Source organism: Meriones unguiculatus, chromosome 14 (assembly GCF_030254825.1).
Source record: "Meriones unguiculatus strain TT.TT164.6M chromosome 14, Bangor_MerUng_6.1, whole genome shotgun sequence".
Classification (NCBI taxonomy): Eukaryota; Metazoa; Chordata; class Mammalia; order Rodentia; family Muridae; genus Meriones; species Meriones unguiculatus.
In genome coordinates, this window is record NC_083361.1 from 19,944,607 (window position 1) to 19,962,789 (window position 18,183).

The following is an 18,183-nucleotide window of genomic DNA, read 5'->3' on the forward strand; positions in this document are numbered from 1 at the left end:
CTCCACAAGTTGCTTGTGGATGTGGTGTTTGTAGAAAGCAATAAGAACCAAACTATGAAGAAACTGGTACCAGTTTTGTGGAATATTGCTTCGACAGACCAACCTGTTTTGGGAAGGACTGTGAAGGTATTTTAAACTTTGAGCTGGAAAAGTCATTGAGTACTCCGACCTCAGTTGGTATTTTGTGTGAGTTTGAAGTTAAGAATGTTGAGTGCAATACAGACAACAGAGGTTGGACATGTGAAGTTTCAGAGAGGGAAAACCCGAGACTTTACTAGGGCTGTTTGTGTCATACTTTACACTAAGAATGTGTGTCACAGGCCACACCTGCTGGAAGATCAGGAAGCCTGCCCTCAGAACTTCTCTGTTCTCTCTGTACCCCTAGACCAGCAGTTCCCAACCTGTGGGTCACAACCCACATATCAGATTGGGGGTCACATATCAGATATCCTGCACACCGTATCTTCAGATTATAATTCATAACAGTGGCAAAATTACAGTTATGAAGTAGCAACAAAACAGTTTTATGGTTTGGGGTCACCACAGCACGAGGTATTAAAGGGCGGCAACGTCAGGAAGGCTGAGAAACACTGCCCTATACGCCAGCCACCACTCTCCTTATTGCCACACAGATCACCAGCTGTGGCCTCCCTTCCTCACTGCCCACAATTCCTGTGGATCTCACAGACTACCCTTCCTGGCCTCTTTACCCCCACCTGTCACTGCATCCTAGCCTCTGAGAAGCCTAGGAAAGCAGGCAACACACAGCCATCACTCTCTGAAAATCCAGAGAGGAAAAAGAAACCAAGGAGTAAAACATCTACCCAACAAAGACAAACCCAGAAATCATTCTCTAGACTTATAATCACTTCAAATCCAGACGCCTAGATGTCAGCCTAAGAACACAATCAAAACCACCCAGGACAATATAAATTTACCAGAGTCCAGCTATCCTGGCACAGCCAGCCCTTACTATTCCAACACAGCTGAAGCATGAGAAAAGGACCTGGATGCTTGGCTTTAGACATCCCTAGGTCCCTACCTACTACAGGGCGTAGCCAGCACACCCAGCCCTCTACCCTGAATTCCTTGGCTCAGGGGTGGTGCTTCCCCTGTCCAAGAAGCTCCTTACTATATAATCTAGACATTTTGGTCCCCCTTTCTCTCTATCCTCTGGTCTCCTCTCTCCTTCTGTATCTCCCTTCCTCTTCTCTTTCTCCTCCTTCTCTTACCTCCCTATCTTCTCCTCCCTCTTTCCTCCCTATCTCCCTGCTTTCCTCCCTCCCTCTCCCTGTATGGTGGTGAGGGCTGCTTGGAATAATCCTGCATTTATATATTATAACTTCATCTTGCAATTAGCTCATTCCACCATTTCATTAAAGAGGAAATGAATAAATCCCTTTAAAAATCCAGAAAAACACAATTGGAGAAAAGGAACAAATCCCTTTTAAAAAGCCAAGAAAACAAACAAACAAACAAACAAACTGAACAGTTGAAGAAAACAAACAAAACCATTCAAGACCTGAAAACAAAAATAGAAACAATAAAGAAAACAAAAACTAAGAGAATTTGGAAAAGAAAAATTTAGGAATTTGAACAGAACTACTTCAGGAGATGGAAGAAAGAATCTTGAGCATTGAAGATATGACAAAAGAAATGGATACATTAATCAAAGAAAAAGTTAAATTTAAAAAATTTCTAACACAAAACATCCAGGAAATCTGGACACTATGAGAACACCAAACCTAAGAATAATAGGAATAGAGAAAGGAGAATAATCTCAGCTCAAAAGTCCAGACAATATTTTCAACAAAATCATACAAGAAAAATTTCCTCACCTAAACAAGATACCTATCAAGGTATAAGAAGCATACAGAACAGCAGATAGATTGGACCAGAAAAGAAAGTCCCCTTGACACATGATAATAAAAAACAATAAACATGCGGAACAAAAAAGAATATTAAAACATGTAAGGGAAAAGACTACATTATAATTACACCTCACTTGTCAGTGGAGGCTCTAAAAGACAGAAGGACCTGGAAAGATGTGCTGCACACTCGACAGATACCACAGATGCCAGGCCACACTATTATACCCAGCAAAACTTTCAATCACCACAGATGGAGAAAAACAAGATAATCCATGATAAAGTCAAATTTAAACAATATCTATTTACAAACCCAGCCCAACAGAAGGAAAACTCCCACTCAAGGAAGTTAGCTGCACACATGAAGACTCAGGGAGTAATCTCACACCAGCGAAGCTAAAAGAAGGGAAAAGTGTGCATGTGCACATAGACACACACCGTCTCCTCCCTCGCTCTCTCACACTCTGTCTCTCTCTCTCTCTCTCTTACACACACACACACCACCACTACCACCACCACCAAAATAACAGGAATTATTACTGATCACTGATGTAGGGAACCTTGAAGTAGGCTCAAGACACACCATCACCAACTTTTCAGCACAAAGGAAATTTATATGCCCCAGAGGGATAGAGAAAAGGGATAAGGGACGAAGACAGGAGATAGAGAAAAAGGGATATGGAGAAAGGAACAGAAGAGAGGGGAGAAAAGGAGCAAGGGAGAGGGGGGAGGGGATTTGTCTTAACAAGGACAAATGACGGTCTCTGGATAGAGACAAGATAGATGTAGCCCAGAGGCAAAGAGCAATTTATAAAGGCAAAAAAAAAAAAAAAAAAAAAGAGAGAGAGAAACCCCATGTTAGGATGAGGTGATTAATTTTAATTGAACATATTAATTAGATCAACCAAAAAGGGCTTTTGATTGCTGGACTTCAATACTATAATAGCTGGACCTTGGTAGTCAGTCTCAGGAAGAGAAAGTAGCCAAATAAGGGAACAGATCTTGGGGGCTAGCTTCAGGAATATAATCTAATGGTTTTTGGCAAGGCAGAGGGAATGAGGGAGAAGGGCAAGGCCTGGCAGAGCCACATTTGCCATGTTTGGGCTGGCTAGAGTCCCTTCAGTTGATATCTCTCAATAGCTATGGTCTTAATTCCCCAATAAAAAGACATAGACTAACAAAATGGATGCAAAAACAGAATCCATCCTTCTCTGCATCCAAGCAACACTACGGAGAGACATTACCTCAGAGTAAAAATTTGGAAAATGATATTCCAAGAAAATGGACCTAAAAAGCATGCCCATGTTACCATTTTTAATATCTAACAAATTATACTTTAAAACAAAAACTAATAACAAGAGATGGCAAAAGAAAATATGTATTCATCAAAAAAAAAATCCACCAAGATGATATTTCAATTCTTAACATCTATGGCCCAAAGACAAGGGTATATCCACTTTTGTTTGTAAAAGAAACATTACTATGGCTTAAATCACATATTGACCCTGACAAACTAATAATGGGACACCCCAATACCCCACTCTCATTAATGTGCAGGTCATCCAGACAAAATCTAACCAAAGAAATACTGGACCTAACAGATATTTACAGAACATTTCACCAAAATACAAAAGAATATACCTTCTTTTCATCACCTCAATATACTATCTCCAAAATTGACCTTGTACTAGGACACAAAGCAAGTCTTCAATTTTATAACTGTTGGAATCCTATCAGAGCACTATGGATTAAAGCCGGATATCAACAACAAAATAAACAACAGAAAGCTTACAAACTCATGGAAACTGAACTCTCCAATGAGTGAGAAATAGTTCAAGACATAAAGAAATCAAATGATTTCCAGAAATGAATGCAAATGAATATATAGCATACTCAAATTTATAGGGCACAATAAAAGCAGTGCTAAGAGGAAAGTTCATAGCACTAAGTGCCTACATGAAAAAAACATCAGCAGCTTGGATGGGAGGATCAAATGGGTAGGGGAGGAAAGAGGGGGATGAGGGAGGGAGGGAATACAGAGAGAGAGAGAGAGAGAGAGAGAGAGAGATAAAGTGATAAAGTTAAGGGCCCTTTGAGGGGTAATATGGGAAGCTAACACAGTAGAAGCTTCCTAAAATAAACAGACATGAACGAAATCTAAATGAAACTGCCAAATAATGAGGACACACAGTCCCAACTGGACATATCTTTTCACCAAATTAGACTTCCAGTACTGGGACTGAGTTATTATCTATTTGAGTTGTTGGCCAAAAGGGACCCATGAGAACCCCAAACTCAGGCTTGCGCCAAGATGATAGGTTGCTCTCCACAAACTGACGGCAAGGCCCCATGTCTAAAGACAATACCTACACAACTCATGGACTATGGAAAAGTTGATCTGGTGACTATATAGATCTTTCACCCCTACACTTTACAGTCTTTGGTATGGGAAGGTACTGTGCATGCTACCAAAAGATAAATATAAATACCCAGCCATCAATAAACCCTTTGACCTGTAATGGTGAATAACTTGCAAAATATGCTAGGGCAATGGTCACACAAAGCTTGTGGAAGTAACAACAAACATCTGATTTTACTTAAGGCCCACTCTAGAAGATGGAATCTATACCGAACACTGCTTGGATGGCCAAGAACCAGAGTCTAGATAGTCCAGAGACCTAGTGTAAAAACAAATACTACTGTTTTAAAACAAAAAGCAAAGTAAAGTGATAAAATGACTCCTTATTGTACTTCTTATACTCACAGATAAGTTCTCTGCTTAGCCATCATCATAGAAGCTTCCTTCTGAGGCAGACAGGAACAAATACAGAGATGCACAGGGATACATTATGCAGAGTGAAAGACCTTAACTACACAGCTCTAAGTGGATTTCTCAATCAAATCCCTCCCCTCAGGGCTCAAAGAACTCCATGGAAACAACTCAAATAGATAATAACTCAGTCCCAGTACTGGAAGTCTAATTTGGTGAAAAGATATGTCCAGTTGGGACTGTGTGTCCTCATTATTTGGCAGTTTCATTTAGATTTCGTTCATGTCTGTATATTTTAGGAAGCTTCTACTGTGTTAGCTTTCCATATTACCCCTCAAAGGGCCCTTAACTTTATCACTTTATCTCTCTCTCTCTCTCTCTCTCTCTCTCTCTCTCTCTCTCTCTCTCTCTCTCTGTGTGTGTATTCCCTCCCTCATCCCCCTCTTTCCTCCCCTACCCATTTGATCCTCCCATCCAAGGAGCCCTCATCCTTCCAGAAAGAGTGGAAAAAGTGTTAAGAGTCAGAGGGGATGAAGAACACATTAAGAAAATAACGCCCTCTAAATCAACATGATCAAGGTGCATATGAAATCAGAGACTGAGGCAACACGCATAGGACCTGCAATGGTCTGCACCAGGTCCTCTGTGTATATATTATGGTTTCTTGTTAAGTACTTTTATGAGACTCCTGAATATATTAAAGAGTGAGTCTCTGATTCTTGTGCCTTCTCTTAAGACCCTTTTCCTTCTGTTGGCTTGCCTATTCCAACCTTGATGTGATGGGGTTTGTTTTATCTTATATTTTGTTATATTTTGTTGTTATCTCCTAGAAGCCTGTTCTTTTCTAATGAGAGACAGAAAGGGAGTGGAGGTGAGGATGAACGGGGACAAATAGAGGAAGGGTAAACTGTAATCAGTATATATTATTTGAGAAAAGAATCTATTTTCAATAAAAGGGAAATACAGCTATTTTGATTCTATATATGTATTCAAAAGAAACAAATCAGTATAGACAAAGATAGACATGCTTGCTTGGGTTTATTATGATTTATGATTAGTCTTCATAGTAGCTAGTAGCTAAGATATGGACTCCACCTAGGTACTCATCAGTAGATAAGAGATGGAGAGAACAGAAGGCATATTATTTAAGTGATAAAGTTAACACCATCCTGTCACAAGTTTCTGTCTGCCTAGTCACTCCTTAGGCTCCCCCCCACCCAACAGCCTTTCTATCCTAGCAATGCCTCAGAGACTATGCATGACCTTGACCACAGTCCAAACATATTATGCCCTGTCTGGAAGGTACTGCTGGGCCTTGCACAGAAATCACGTTACTATGCTGCTCTAAATCTCTCACTAAAGTACCTGCCCCCCTTGAGGACTGACATAATTATGGTTTTGCCCATAAAGATGCTGTGCCAAGTTTGGGTATCAACAGACTTTTCAGGAGCAGGAGCTCCTTGGTCTCATCATCAATAAAAAAGAATTAAAAACTTTTAATTATCTTAATCAGCATGGTTGTCAACAACTGTCTCACACTATTTCAAAATCATGTCCTTTGCAGCAACATGGATGTAACAGGAGAATATTAAGTTAAACAATACGGACACAGACAAATAAGGACTGCTCCCAGGTTAATTAAATAAAATTAATTTAAATATTGAACTATGATTAAGCAAGGTGGAAGAGAAGCATGATTTAATGCACACTGTAGGTATGTATTAAAATATCACACTGAACCCCAGTCATAACCAGATATATAGTGAATACTTTTGAGTAAAAGTAAAATTTAAAAACATATTTATACTGATACAAGAACTGACGGTGGGTACACTATAAAAATAAATTTATGCAGAGTAAAGACTGAAAAGTAGTATTGCTACAATATGAATTTTAATTAGCATGAAGAATAAACATTTCTCATTTGTTAAATGAATACAAAGATACGAACATCAATTACCTATTTACACAAGCATGTACTAGCTTGTGACCATTTTGATAAAATAAGCATGTTGAAAGATCTGCTTACCGGGACTTCCTCCATCAAAAAAATTTGGGTTCCTGGGTTGTAGAGAAGGACGAAGAGGAAAAAGAAGTCTTGTTTTCCAGCCTATCTTGTCCGGCCACCAGATGGTCCTTTGTACTCCAACAAAACGCAAGTGATATTTTACCTGAAAGTATTAATAAAAAGTCATATATGTTGAATTCTAAAAAGAAACTTAAAAGCAAATGTTAGCAATAAAGTTACGTCCCAGCTAAATATATATGTATATTGTGTGTGTGTGTGTGTGTGTGTGTGTGTGTGTGTGTGTAGCTTTAGAGGTTAGGCATGGTGGCACACACCTTTAATCCCAGCACTTTGGAAGCAGAAGCAGATGGATCTCTGTGTTTCAGGCTATCCTGGTCTATAAAGGGAATCCAGGACAGCCAGGGCTATCTCAAAACAAACAAACAAAACACCCACAAAACAAAATACCCAACCAACCAATAAAACAAACATACAAACAAATAAAAAAATGTGACTTTAAGGATGAAACAAATCTGATGAATTCTGAATGCCAAGAATTCACAATGAGCAAGGTAGCGAATTTATGCTCCCTAGATATATTTGAATTCTACTCAAAATACAGAAAACACACAAAAGAAGATATGCATGAGAAGATTCTCAAGAACATGCAATAAAATACATGTAAATTTATACTACAGAAAAATAAGCTACCTTTTTTTTTTAAACTATATTGGCAAAATAAAAAGCTGAGTAATAAACATTTGCAGAGCTATAGACAAACAGGCACTTGAACCCAATCCTTGTAGGATGAATAAAAATTGGCACACCAATGGAGACTCAGGAAATATCAAAAGCTAACAGGAGCACATACATTATCATCCATTTTGTGCTGCTGTAATTTGATCCGTTTGTAAGAGCTGTGGAGGCTGAGATGGCAGTATCAAGGGACTGGCAGGTTTGCCAGTTCTGATTACAAAATGGTCCAGTAAAGGGAAGAAATCCTTTGATTCACACAGTGAGGGGTGACAGACAAAGGAGAAAAGAACCAGGGGAGCTGAGCTCTTCTCTCCTCAGGGCAGAGCCCTCATGACCTGAGGACCTCTTAAAGGCCCCTCCTAATCCTATCCCAATGGCCATTACATTAAAACAAACTATGAAACCACAGAATTCAATTACTGTTCAGCTCAGAAACACTTTAAGAAACAGATTTGAATAATCGTGAATTATAAATAAATTTTGAATTGCAAGTTTGTTATAATGTTGTCTGTGGTGCAAATGCATAAGAATGAACTTAGTTGCCATATATGAGACAGTCAAAACCATGCTCCATACCACAGAGTGGTACATAACTGTTCAAAGTACAGGAAAAACAGAACCCATGCCCACTAACTAAAAGAAAAGGCATCGCATAGCCAGTAATGTTAGGAAGCACTGGCTAGGCCTCAGATGAGGGAACAAAAGCAGAAAATGTGTTTGTGTGTTTGTGTGTGTTTGAGAGCAGTACTTTATTGTTTAATTTTCTAAACAGTCCCCAAATTAGGATTTTTATTATTGAGTTATAGGCCTTTTGAAATATCTTAGATATTAGTTTATTATCATAAATATTTTACAAGCGATTGCTTTAAACACTGTTTTCACTATTCATTTTCTTAAGTGTAAATTTTTAATTAAAAACTTACTCTTTGATCAAGACTTGTAAAATGGGACATATTGTCAAATAAAATGAAAAGTTTTCAATACAGTAAAACGTAAATCTGTAAGTCACCGTGAGTACAATACCCGGTGGAAAAAAACAAAACAATTTTATAAAATCCCTGTAGCAGTCATGATGTCTCTAAATTAATGGAAATTTCAAGGTAATTTTAGTCTTACATACAGTTTAAAGAAATAATTAACAAATCTGATATAAGCTTAGAATGTGTGTATGTGTACATATGTGATACACACATATATATGACAAATATAGATACGATATGTTATATATAAAACCAGAACGAAAATGTTGATGCAATTCAGCAAACATATCCAGAATTCCTTAGGTATGCATGTCTCTAGGTGTCTATAGGTATGTTTGCATGCCTTAGGTTGTACCCAAAATTTTCTTACATGTGGAGTGTCCCACATCCATCAACAGAGAAGATGCCAAACCATTCCATCATCCTCTCTTTTTATAGTTATCTGAGCCCAGGACACCAGAAGTTCATTTTTTTTTTTACTTTAAAAATGTCTGTTGTTGAAAAAAAATGCTATTTAAGTGGAAGAGCAACTGTTAATTTTGGAGGTCTGGATTTTTTTTTTCTCAGAATAATTTCCTGGAGATGGATCTAAATAGTTTAAGCGTTTTTGCTGCTATACATGCTTTTCTTTTTATTGTTGTTTAGTAGTTTCCCTGATATCAATGCACATCACTGTCTCTAATTACTAAATTTTAAGAACAAGGCACAGATGTGCAGAGGATAGACAACTTGCCTCAGGCAAAGAGCTTTTTTTTACATTATAGAAGTTACTCGACACTGGGTTCTCCTATGGGTCTTTTTCCAACACTCAGTCAGCAAGCCTGAGAGGAGAAACTGAAAAGACCTGTCAAGCAAGTGTCAGCCAATGGATGTGGTGGTGCACACCTTTAATACCAGCTGGCAGAGGCAGGTGAATTTCTGAGTTCAAGGCCAGCCTGGTCTAGAAAGGTCAAAGACAGCCAGGGTTACACACAGAAACATTGTCTTGAAAAAACAAAGCAAAACAAAATTCTCAGACCATCCCTCAGTTTAGGAGAAATCCCATTTTGATCATAGACCCTAGTGAATTGGACACAGTCCATGTATTTTAAAATAACTCACCCGGACTTGTCCCACAGAGCTAGAATGTGAGTGCATAAGAATTCAGGCATGGAAGTTGAAATGGCCAAAGTGAAATCACTCTCTACCAGTTAAGATCTATGAGCACAATTTACACTTCCCATGCCCACAGCCTAAAGTTCTGTTCAATGAAAAGCTTTTGTTTTTCTAGGTTAGAAAAATAACTACGACAGGGAAACTAGTAACACTCTCATCAGAATCACCACTCGGTCATACCAAGCCACTCACAATTGTGCACCAGGAAAGACGGAGTTTCTATGAGAGGAAAAAAAAATGAATCTTGGTTAATATGAAGAACTAAGGTCACTTTTAGACAGTGAGGGACAGCTGGGTTCTGTATGTATGAAACAAGGTATTTCCTTAGGGCATCTCATAATACTTGTTTTTCCATAGACAAGTGTGTGAGCACTTAGAACATAGGTGGCCTAACAACTAAGGGTTCAAGAGAGGTATGGTTTACCCACCTGGGAAAGCACACTAGACACTCTACATTGTTGGCTAACAGTGACTCAACTTTAGAATTAAATACTGTAAATAAAACCTTTCCTTATATTAAAATCCCTGTTGAAAACATACAGAATTCTCTGTGTTCCCTGAAAGCTGTTTGACTACTAGAAATATGCTCAGGTTATTATGAAAGAAGAGAAAGGGTTAAGATACAACTGTAAGCTGAATGGAAATTGGCAGGAGCAGCCCCCATGTTAAAGAAGTTAATGTGGCCAAAGTCCCAGAAGCAGAAATATATTACATCTGTATAAAACTTCTAGGGTAAATAGTAAAAAATTGCAGACATGGGAAGGAAGACAAATCTGGATGGCCATAAATCTTGTGCTATATACTGTACATGAATCTATGTAAGACACTATAATTTTCAATTTTGTTTTGTTTTTCAAAACATATTGTGATTATTACTGTGTGTATATGTACAAGATAAGAGAAAGAAAGAGAGTGAGTGGAGGAACACAGGTATGGACATGGCATAGCCTGCATGTGCAACTAAGAGGATAACTCTTAGGAGTCAGTTTTCTCCTTCTGCCATGGGTTCCAAGGATCAACCTCAGCTTGTCAGGCTTTCAGGCAAGCTCTTTCACCAAGGGAACCATATCAAATGCCCCCACACAGTCTTTTACTTAGAATGACATGATTTCTTCTGAGGCTGCTGGGCAGGTTCACTATGATATTTACATAGATAAAATATGTTTTTGGAAAAATAAAGAGAACTGGTATTTCAGTTAGTGTATATTATAAATGACATCATCGCCAGATACTCTGATATCCACTTAGAACAGCATCAAAACAAGGCTGTCAAGATGGCACAGGGTGTAGAAGTACTTGCTGTGCAAGTCTGAAGAACCAAGTTTGATTCCCAGGATCTACAGAGAGAACCGATTCCCCAAAGTTGTCCCCAGACCTCCACATGTATGCTGTAGCCATGCTGAGTGCCTGTACACACACACACCATACACAATAATAAACAAAAACAAACAAACAAAATTTAAAAACTTATCAAAATGGACTAAGCACTAGAGAAAAATCTATGGGGATTGGAAATTTCATTCAAAGATCTGAGAGCAGTCTGTAGGTTGTGAGAATGAAGCTTGGCATGGCACTGAATGGCACTTTGAGCCATTGTATGTTAATGCCCATGTGCCTAAATCCACATGAACAGATATATAGCTTTATGCTACAGAGAGAAAGGTGGCATAGATGAATGGGGCCATGAAAATATGAGATAGATATAATTCTTATTTCTGCCTTCTGAAATAAGCACCTGTCTTAGAAACAGTGGATGTGGCTCTATCTCTAGAAGATACAGACTGAGCACATATTTCTAGAACCACCAGGATGGGATGCCCATAAAACTTGCTAGACTCCAAATTCAAGGCACTGCTCTCTCTCCTCTTCTTTGTGTAGACACCATCAACCTCTCGGTCCTGATCCCCTAAGGCCGAACTGATACAGCTAAATCTTCAAGTTCTCTGGAGATTCATGAAACGAATTATATTCTGTGTTTCATTCAAAGAAAGGATTTCTGAGTTCAGTTGTCTGCTAATAAAAATGTCTCTGACTTAAAACACATCTTTACCACCCTGTATGGAATATAACAAGCGCTGGTTAATTAAGGTTTCATCTTAATCTACAGTTCTCTCCTGTATTTTTTGTGTTGCTGTGACCACAATACCTGACAGAGACAATTTCAAGAAGTAAAGTTTTATTTTAACTCAGTTTCAGAGGCTTAATAAAGGCATGGCAGAGCACAGTATTTCACACTGTAGCCAAAAATCAGAAGAGAGGAAATGCCAGGACTCTGCTGGCTTTCTCCTTTCCCCTTTTTATTTTCTCTACACTCCCCATAAGAAACTGACCTTCACATTTAGGGAGGTTCTTTTTCCCTTAGTGGACCATTTCTGAGAAATCTGTGTAGATTTCTTAGGTGATTCTTTATCTAGTGAAGCCTTACAATCACATTCCCTTATAATCAGTAACATGTACAAAGACATTTTGTCACTCACAAATGGATTAATAGTCTTGCTTTATTACATATTACTAACTCTCAGGAATAATACTTTCTTCATTTACAAAACTGGGTTAATAATAATTAACCATTAAAAATCTTAGAAGCTGAAGGGACTGTTAAGAGAACACTACTGAATTGGAAATGGTAATCAAATTTTCTTACCTGAAGTGGCAGAGGATCAGTTTTGCTTTTAAAGCCACAGTCAAAAACAACGGCAGCCAGCACTCTCTGAGACGAATAATCAAACAGAACGTAATTCTCAAACTCATATTCTGAAGGAAACCCTCGAACTACAGAAAGACAAAATTGTCCACTTAAATAAAATCGTCCAATAATCCTGTTTGAGAGGTGAGATACTTGACACAGAGAAAAACTATTTAAATATTGTGAATTTTATGACCTTTTCCTTAAATATTGAAAGGAATAACTAATGGATATTTAAGGTACAAAAATCTTTTAGGTGTTTTATAAAAATTCTACTATGAAAAGATTTGACGTTAGATGAACCAGAAGCACAATGCATGTTCAAAAGGATAGTGTATAGGGATACAGAGCAGTCTAGTGTTTTCCTAATGAAGCGAAATTCAGAAAGGATGTACAGCTTTTTTGGAGGTGATAGTAACTGACTGCCATGTGCTTGTACTACAAGAAGACTAAGTCCATTAATGCATACGTTAATTAGACAAATGGTGTATTTTGGGAGGTACATTATATTTCTTGATCTTACGTACAGCTGTTTCAAAGGAGAATAAAGACAGGGAGACAGCACTTCAAATTGAACCTTAGGAAGTAAATGCCTTTGATAACAGTCTGCTGGCAACAGAGGAAGTGACTGGTGCAGGCAGATCCACGCAATCGCCCAGCCTCAGTAGCAGAGAGAAAGAAGATTGGAAGGAAGCTGAAGAAAGCCTCACAGACACATGGGTCAGTGCAAAGCATCCACTGTGCATGCCATTTTAGTCCCAGAAAAAAAGAAAAGGTTGAAGATAAATTCAAGAAATCCCTCTTGAAATTACCTTAACTTAATGAAATACAGAAATTTAAAAACTCAAAAGCATCAGATCTTCACCTGGCCCTGATGCCGACAATAAAAACAGTCAAGTTTGGCAGCCTGCATAGCCTAAAACACATTCAGAAAAGTGTAACTAAGAATGAAAATGACTGGCATGTTTCTTTAAGTCTGAGAGATCACTCAAGCTATTAGACTTCAATCCCTAGGAGACGTTGTCTAAATGACAACTCTACACCATGAATGATTTTCTTCTCCATAAGAAAAAGTGGTGCCCAGTCAGGACACCCTGACCTTGGTTGAGTTCAACTCTGTGGTGCCATTAGCAGCTGAGAAAGCATGCTCACTATTAACTATTATGATGTCTTAACATAATAAATGAATAATGGTTAGAGGTTTTTCCCTCCCTAGAAAAAAAAAATTCACACTGTGATTTGAGCCATTCCAACAGTGTTCAAGGTACTCAAACACAGCTATTGGGTTCATCACTCTTAAGTCCAACCTTGGAGGTCAAAATAAAAAAATCAGAAGGGGCACAGAGAGATGGGCGTGGTGGCACACACTTGTAATCTCATAACTCAGGGAGGCAGAGACAGGTGGATGTTTGTGAGTTTGAGGCCAGCTTGGTCTACAAAGTAAGTCCAGGACAGCCAAGGCCACACAGAGAAACCCTGTCTTGAAAAAACAACATTAAAAAAGAAGGGGCACAGAGGATGCATTCTCTGTGAGACCATCAAGAGATTTTAATGAATTCTGACTTAGACATATAAAATACCTCTCTTCTGGCCTCTCATAGCTCTCCCATTCTAAGGCTTGTAATACTAATAACTCTTGCTTTCACTTCTTAAGTCTCTTTCCAGTAACCAGTCACAGACATCTTCCCTATGTCTGGAAATTAAGACATATAAATCATGGATATACTTCTGGATCTTTCAGATATGCTCACTGGAGAGATACCCCAATCGCCACACCTAAGCCCCATTCAGCCCGAATAGCCCTTATCCTGATTCCCTAAAGGTAGTGATGGTTACCTCTTCAGAGGTGGTTAATGAGGACAAGAGATAGTAAATGGACAGGCCACTCAGGGCAGGAACTACACAAAGCATGGCTAGGAATACCAGAAAGGAGTTCTAGTTTCTTATTTCCTTCTAAGCCAGCCTAAAAATTCTACCTAAGGGCAGGGACTGCAACTCCAGTTCAGATATTGGTACCAGTTTTGGGCATCATTAACTTAAAAAAATATTTTATTTGTATTTTATGCATATTGTTGTTCTGCCTGGATGTATGTCTACATAAGAGTGTTGGACCCCCTGGAGCTGGGATTATAATTTGTGAGCTGCCATGTAGGTGCTGGGAACTGAACTCAGGTCCTTTGGAAGAATAGTGAATGCTCTTAACTACTGAGTTGGTACCCAGCCCCAGTACCAACTTTGAAACTAGATTTCTAGATTTCCATGAAGATGGGTTATATATATTCCCCAATTTTAGCTATTTCCTAAATATTAGGGATATTAGGGTTTCCTCTTCAGAGGATAGAAAGACATAGAAACAAGGAAGAACTGGTTCTTTTGGGTCAAGAGAATGAAATCTCTGCCCTAGATAGAGACCTAACATTTCAAGTTCCCTAAAACATAATAGTTAATCCAATTTAGTGAGTTTATGACCTGGAAAAAGATTGCCCCTCAAAGGCAAGGGTCACACCCAGGAAGGCAGAATTACCTCAAGGCATGCTAAAAAAATAGGCAGAATAATTATCCCTTTAATGAAATCATGTACTTTTCCTTTCCTCAATTCTCACCCCACAGCGCAGTCCCCATGAGTTGCCATGAGGTTCAGCTGTCAGAAAGGCATAATTATAGTCCTCCTTCTCCCTCTCCCCTCTTCTGCCTCCCACTCTCCCCTCTCCTTTCCTCTCTACCTGTCTATCGTGCTTTCTCTCTCTCTATGCTGCTTATGCTGTTTGCACGTGCTTATCCTCTATCTAAAGCTTCCTTTCCTACCATGCAGCTGTTGTCCACCATATGGCTGACCCCATGCTGGCTTAACTCATATGCCATGTTTCCCCCTTCCATCTCTTCTTCGTTCTCCCCCTCTGGGTGAGTGATGAAAATTTATGCCTTCCTTGCCTTGTTTCTTTTCCTTCTTTAACTGTAATATTTTTTTTCCTCTTCGAATAGACTTCAGCTTTCCTTGAGTTCCAAAACTCTATTTGTGAGTTACAATATTGCTGATGTACTTTTTAATTTATATATAATTGAGAGCTCCAGGGTTGAAGATACAGCTTTATATATATATATAGCTTTTATAGATGTAGCAGTCTTTTATTTAAAAAAACTTGAATATCTAACCTTTTATAGTAGTGTTGAGATTCCTCTTTACATCCTCAATTATTTCTTTTACCACATCAATGTCAGAGGGTATGTAAATCAATTCCCACTCCCTGGCATCTTTGATGAAAGCAGGCATGGTGGCAACGGGTTGAGGAGTGAAATTATGTGGTCCAATAATAGTTATATCAGTGAGTGCACGGAAAACCAACATCATTATTACAAATAACAGTGCTGCCAAGACTTCTGTAACTGAACTAAATATCTGTCTCCTCTAAAAGAGTAAAAGAGACACGTTATTGATTAGCTTAAGGGAACACATTCAATGCAAATGAGTTTTATATTTTTATTTCTAGGTGACCACGGGATAAAATGCAGATGTATGTTCAGGCCCTGAATTTATGACCTGTCAGCCATTAAAAGTCTGCTATGTATCCTATGCATTCAAGTCTCATGAATAATCTTACAGATAACATAGACACAGGGGCATCATCATTATAAACTGTACTGGTAAACTGTCATGTGCTGCTTGTACATGTTGGGGTGGACTATAGGAATGAAGAGCCCCTTCTTCATACTTGAGCATATTTATCCCAGACGCCTTGTCCTGGGAAGGCCGGCCTCCTAATGCTGTGGCAAGGAGAAAGAAGAAGAGCAAAACAGTATTAAAAACACTTGGCCTTGAGAACAGGTAGAAAGTAAACCATTTCCACCTGAGATTGCTACTGCTTATGTTATAAATATACCTGTGCTGGGAATGAGCCAGAAGCTCATCCACGCAGAGAATGTTCTGCATTGAACTCTTTGTCAGGGGCTCCAGCATGACTGCTTACACAGTGCTTCCCCAGTCATTTCTGCTGGATTTTGTAAGGACCACATTTGATGTTTCACTGTCTATCTGCTGATTTATATTTGTTCTTTTTCTTAAAGTCCTGACCCAAGGGAGCATTGCTTTGTCTGGGATTTTCAGTCACATATTCTAGCAGGATGTCTCAATGGAAGTTCCCCCAGTCAATTTCTACTAAATTTGTAAGGACCCAATTGGATGAGGTTTTGCTATCTATCTGCTACTTTCCATTTGTTCTTTTACTTTTTCATGCTACATGCTTAATAAACCTCATTTGAAAACTGAAACTATAGCTCTTATAGATCATTTTCTGGACAGAGCAATAAAAAAATTCATAATGCTTTTGTCACAAGTTCTCCTAAATTAGTCTAAGTGATTGTTAACTCATTTAGAAAACGAGGCCACAGGGGAACCACAAAAGGACAAAGCCAAGCAAACTCCTGGGCCCTTAGCCTGTTGTACATCAAAAATGGAATGTGTGTTTGTTTTTTAACAGTTTCATCATGAAACACCAGATCATGACACAGGTCAGGATGTTTAGACTAGAAGGCCTTTGTGATCACACCAACTACAATTGCTGGGATTTCACACAGCCACTTGAAGACATGTAAATCTGAAATCTCTCAAAATTTAAGAATAAATAAGAGTACAGAATTCTTAACAGAGAAAACTTAAATAAGGCTACCCTGACTAATGTATTCTTGGCTGACTTTAAAAGCACCAAACAATTTTAGAGGCTCCCAGTTGGACACTATAGCATTAGTTATCTACCAGATTTCCTGTAGATAACATCTCTGTTATGTGGATTATAATCAAGTTGCCCAGACTATTTTGCAATAACTTGAAGGCTACTCTGGTAAAACACTGACTCTCTGGCCCCGCAGATACCTGCGGTAACTTGAAAAGTTTTGACAGCTCTGCTTTACTCTTGTCTCACTCCTCTGCTACTTTAATCTTTGGTCAGTTATTCAGTACTGAGTGTAGACACGGTGATCTCTTGAGAAATGTTGTATTCAAAACTATAATTCAAGATTAATTTAATCTAGTCTGTCTAATCTCTCTCCCCCACTTATCATGATGAGAAACATCAGACTATAAAAAGAAAAAGAGAGGGAGGACCTGAGTTCTAGGAAGTTCTCCATATATTCCCAGAAAGGTGTCCTCCCTCTTTGTTAGCTTCCCTCTCCATTACTACACATGACTGTCCCATTTTAATTTCCTTAAGAGCAAGGGCCACAGAAACCCAGAGGCAGTATCTGTAGACACTCCCATGATGCCTTCCTTTTTCTCTGCACCAGAAACCCTTAACAAAAGCCGTATCTAGTAATGTTCTGGCCTTTGTATATTACTATCTCTAAGTGCTAGGGGTCTAGGTTCTGGAATTTTTCTGAACGTTCTCAACCACCTCCTCTCTTCCCTGCTTTTTCATGTCACTCTACAGTATTGATCCATTGGCGTTTACACATATGGAAGATCAACCCACTGGTTTGAATTTCAAAAGTGCACAGACTGAAATATAACAAACAGGCTCTCATGGACACTCCCATGGATGCCTTTACCTACCTTTAATGTAAAATTTTTCCAGAGGAGAGCTGTTAATTGATTGATTGTCAATGGATTCATCCTGTTACAAAAACTGTGTGCTCAACTCTAGAGATGAAAGGTGATTTTATCCTTCCTTCCTTCCTTCCTTCCTTCCTTTCCTTCCCAATGGTAAGTTACCTAAAATGTGAGGAATACATAATGGGATTATTTCTTTGTACTACTTTTCTCTTTAATCAGACTCAAAAATTGGTATTACATACCTGAAATAAAGCAAATGGTATTATTTCTAACTTTTCTATTAATTTTCCTAAATATAATAAAGATTCTTAATATTTAATGAAGAGACTGGAAAGTAGAGGAATGTAAGATGCGATTCCATTTTTCTAGATAAAAATGATATAATATTAATCATTCAGTTGGAGTTTCTGGGGGGGGT

The 18,183-nt window shown here is 38.5% G+C and overlaps 1 protein-coding gene across 1 annotated transcript in view; it reads right to left on the reverse strand.

Moving 5' to 3' along the window:
- Positions 1–17,825, reverse strand: part of LOC110547867 (phospholipid-transporting ATPase ABCA3-like) — a 110,614-nt gene extending 92,789 nt beyond the window's left edge. Inside the window, exons 1-4 of the mRNA XM_060366255.1 lie at positions 17,766–17,825; positions 15,377–15,629; positions 12,182–12,309; positions 6,668–6,809 (exon numbers count right to left, since the gene is read on the reverse strand). Of these exons, the coding sequence (XP_060222238.1) occupies positions 6,668–6,809; positions 12,182–12,309; positions 15,377–15,629; positions 17,766–17,825 (583 nt within the window). The remainder of the gene's footprint in view (positions 1–6,667; positions 6,810–12,181; positions 12,310–15,376; positions 15,630–17,765) is intronic.
- Between the last annotated feature and the right edge of the window lie 358 nt (positions 17,826–18,183).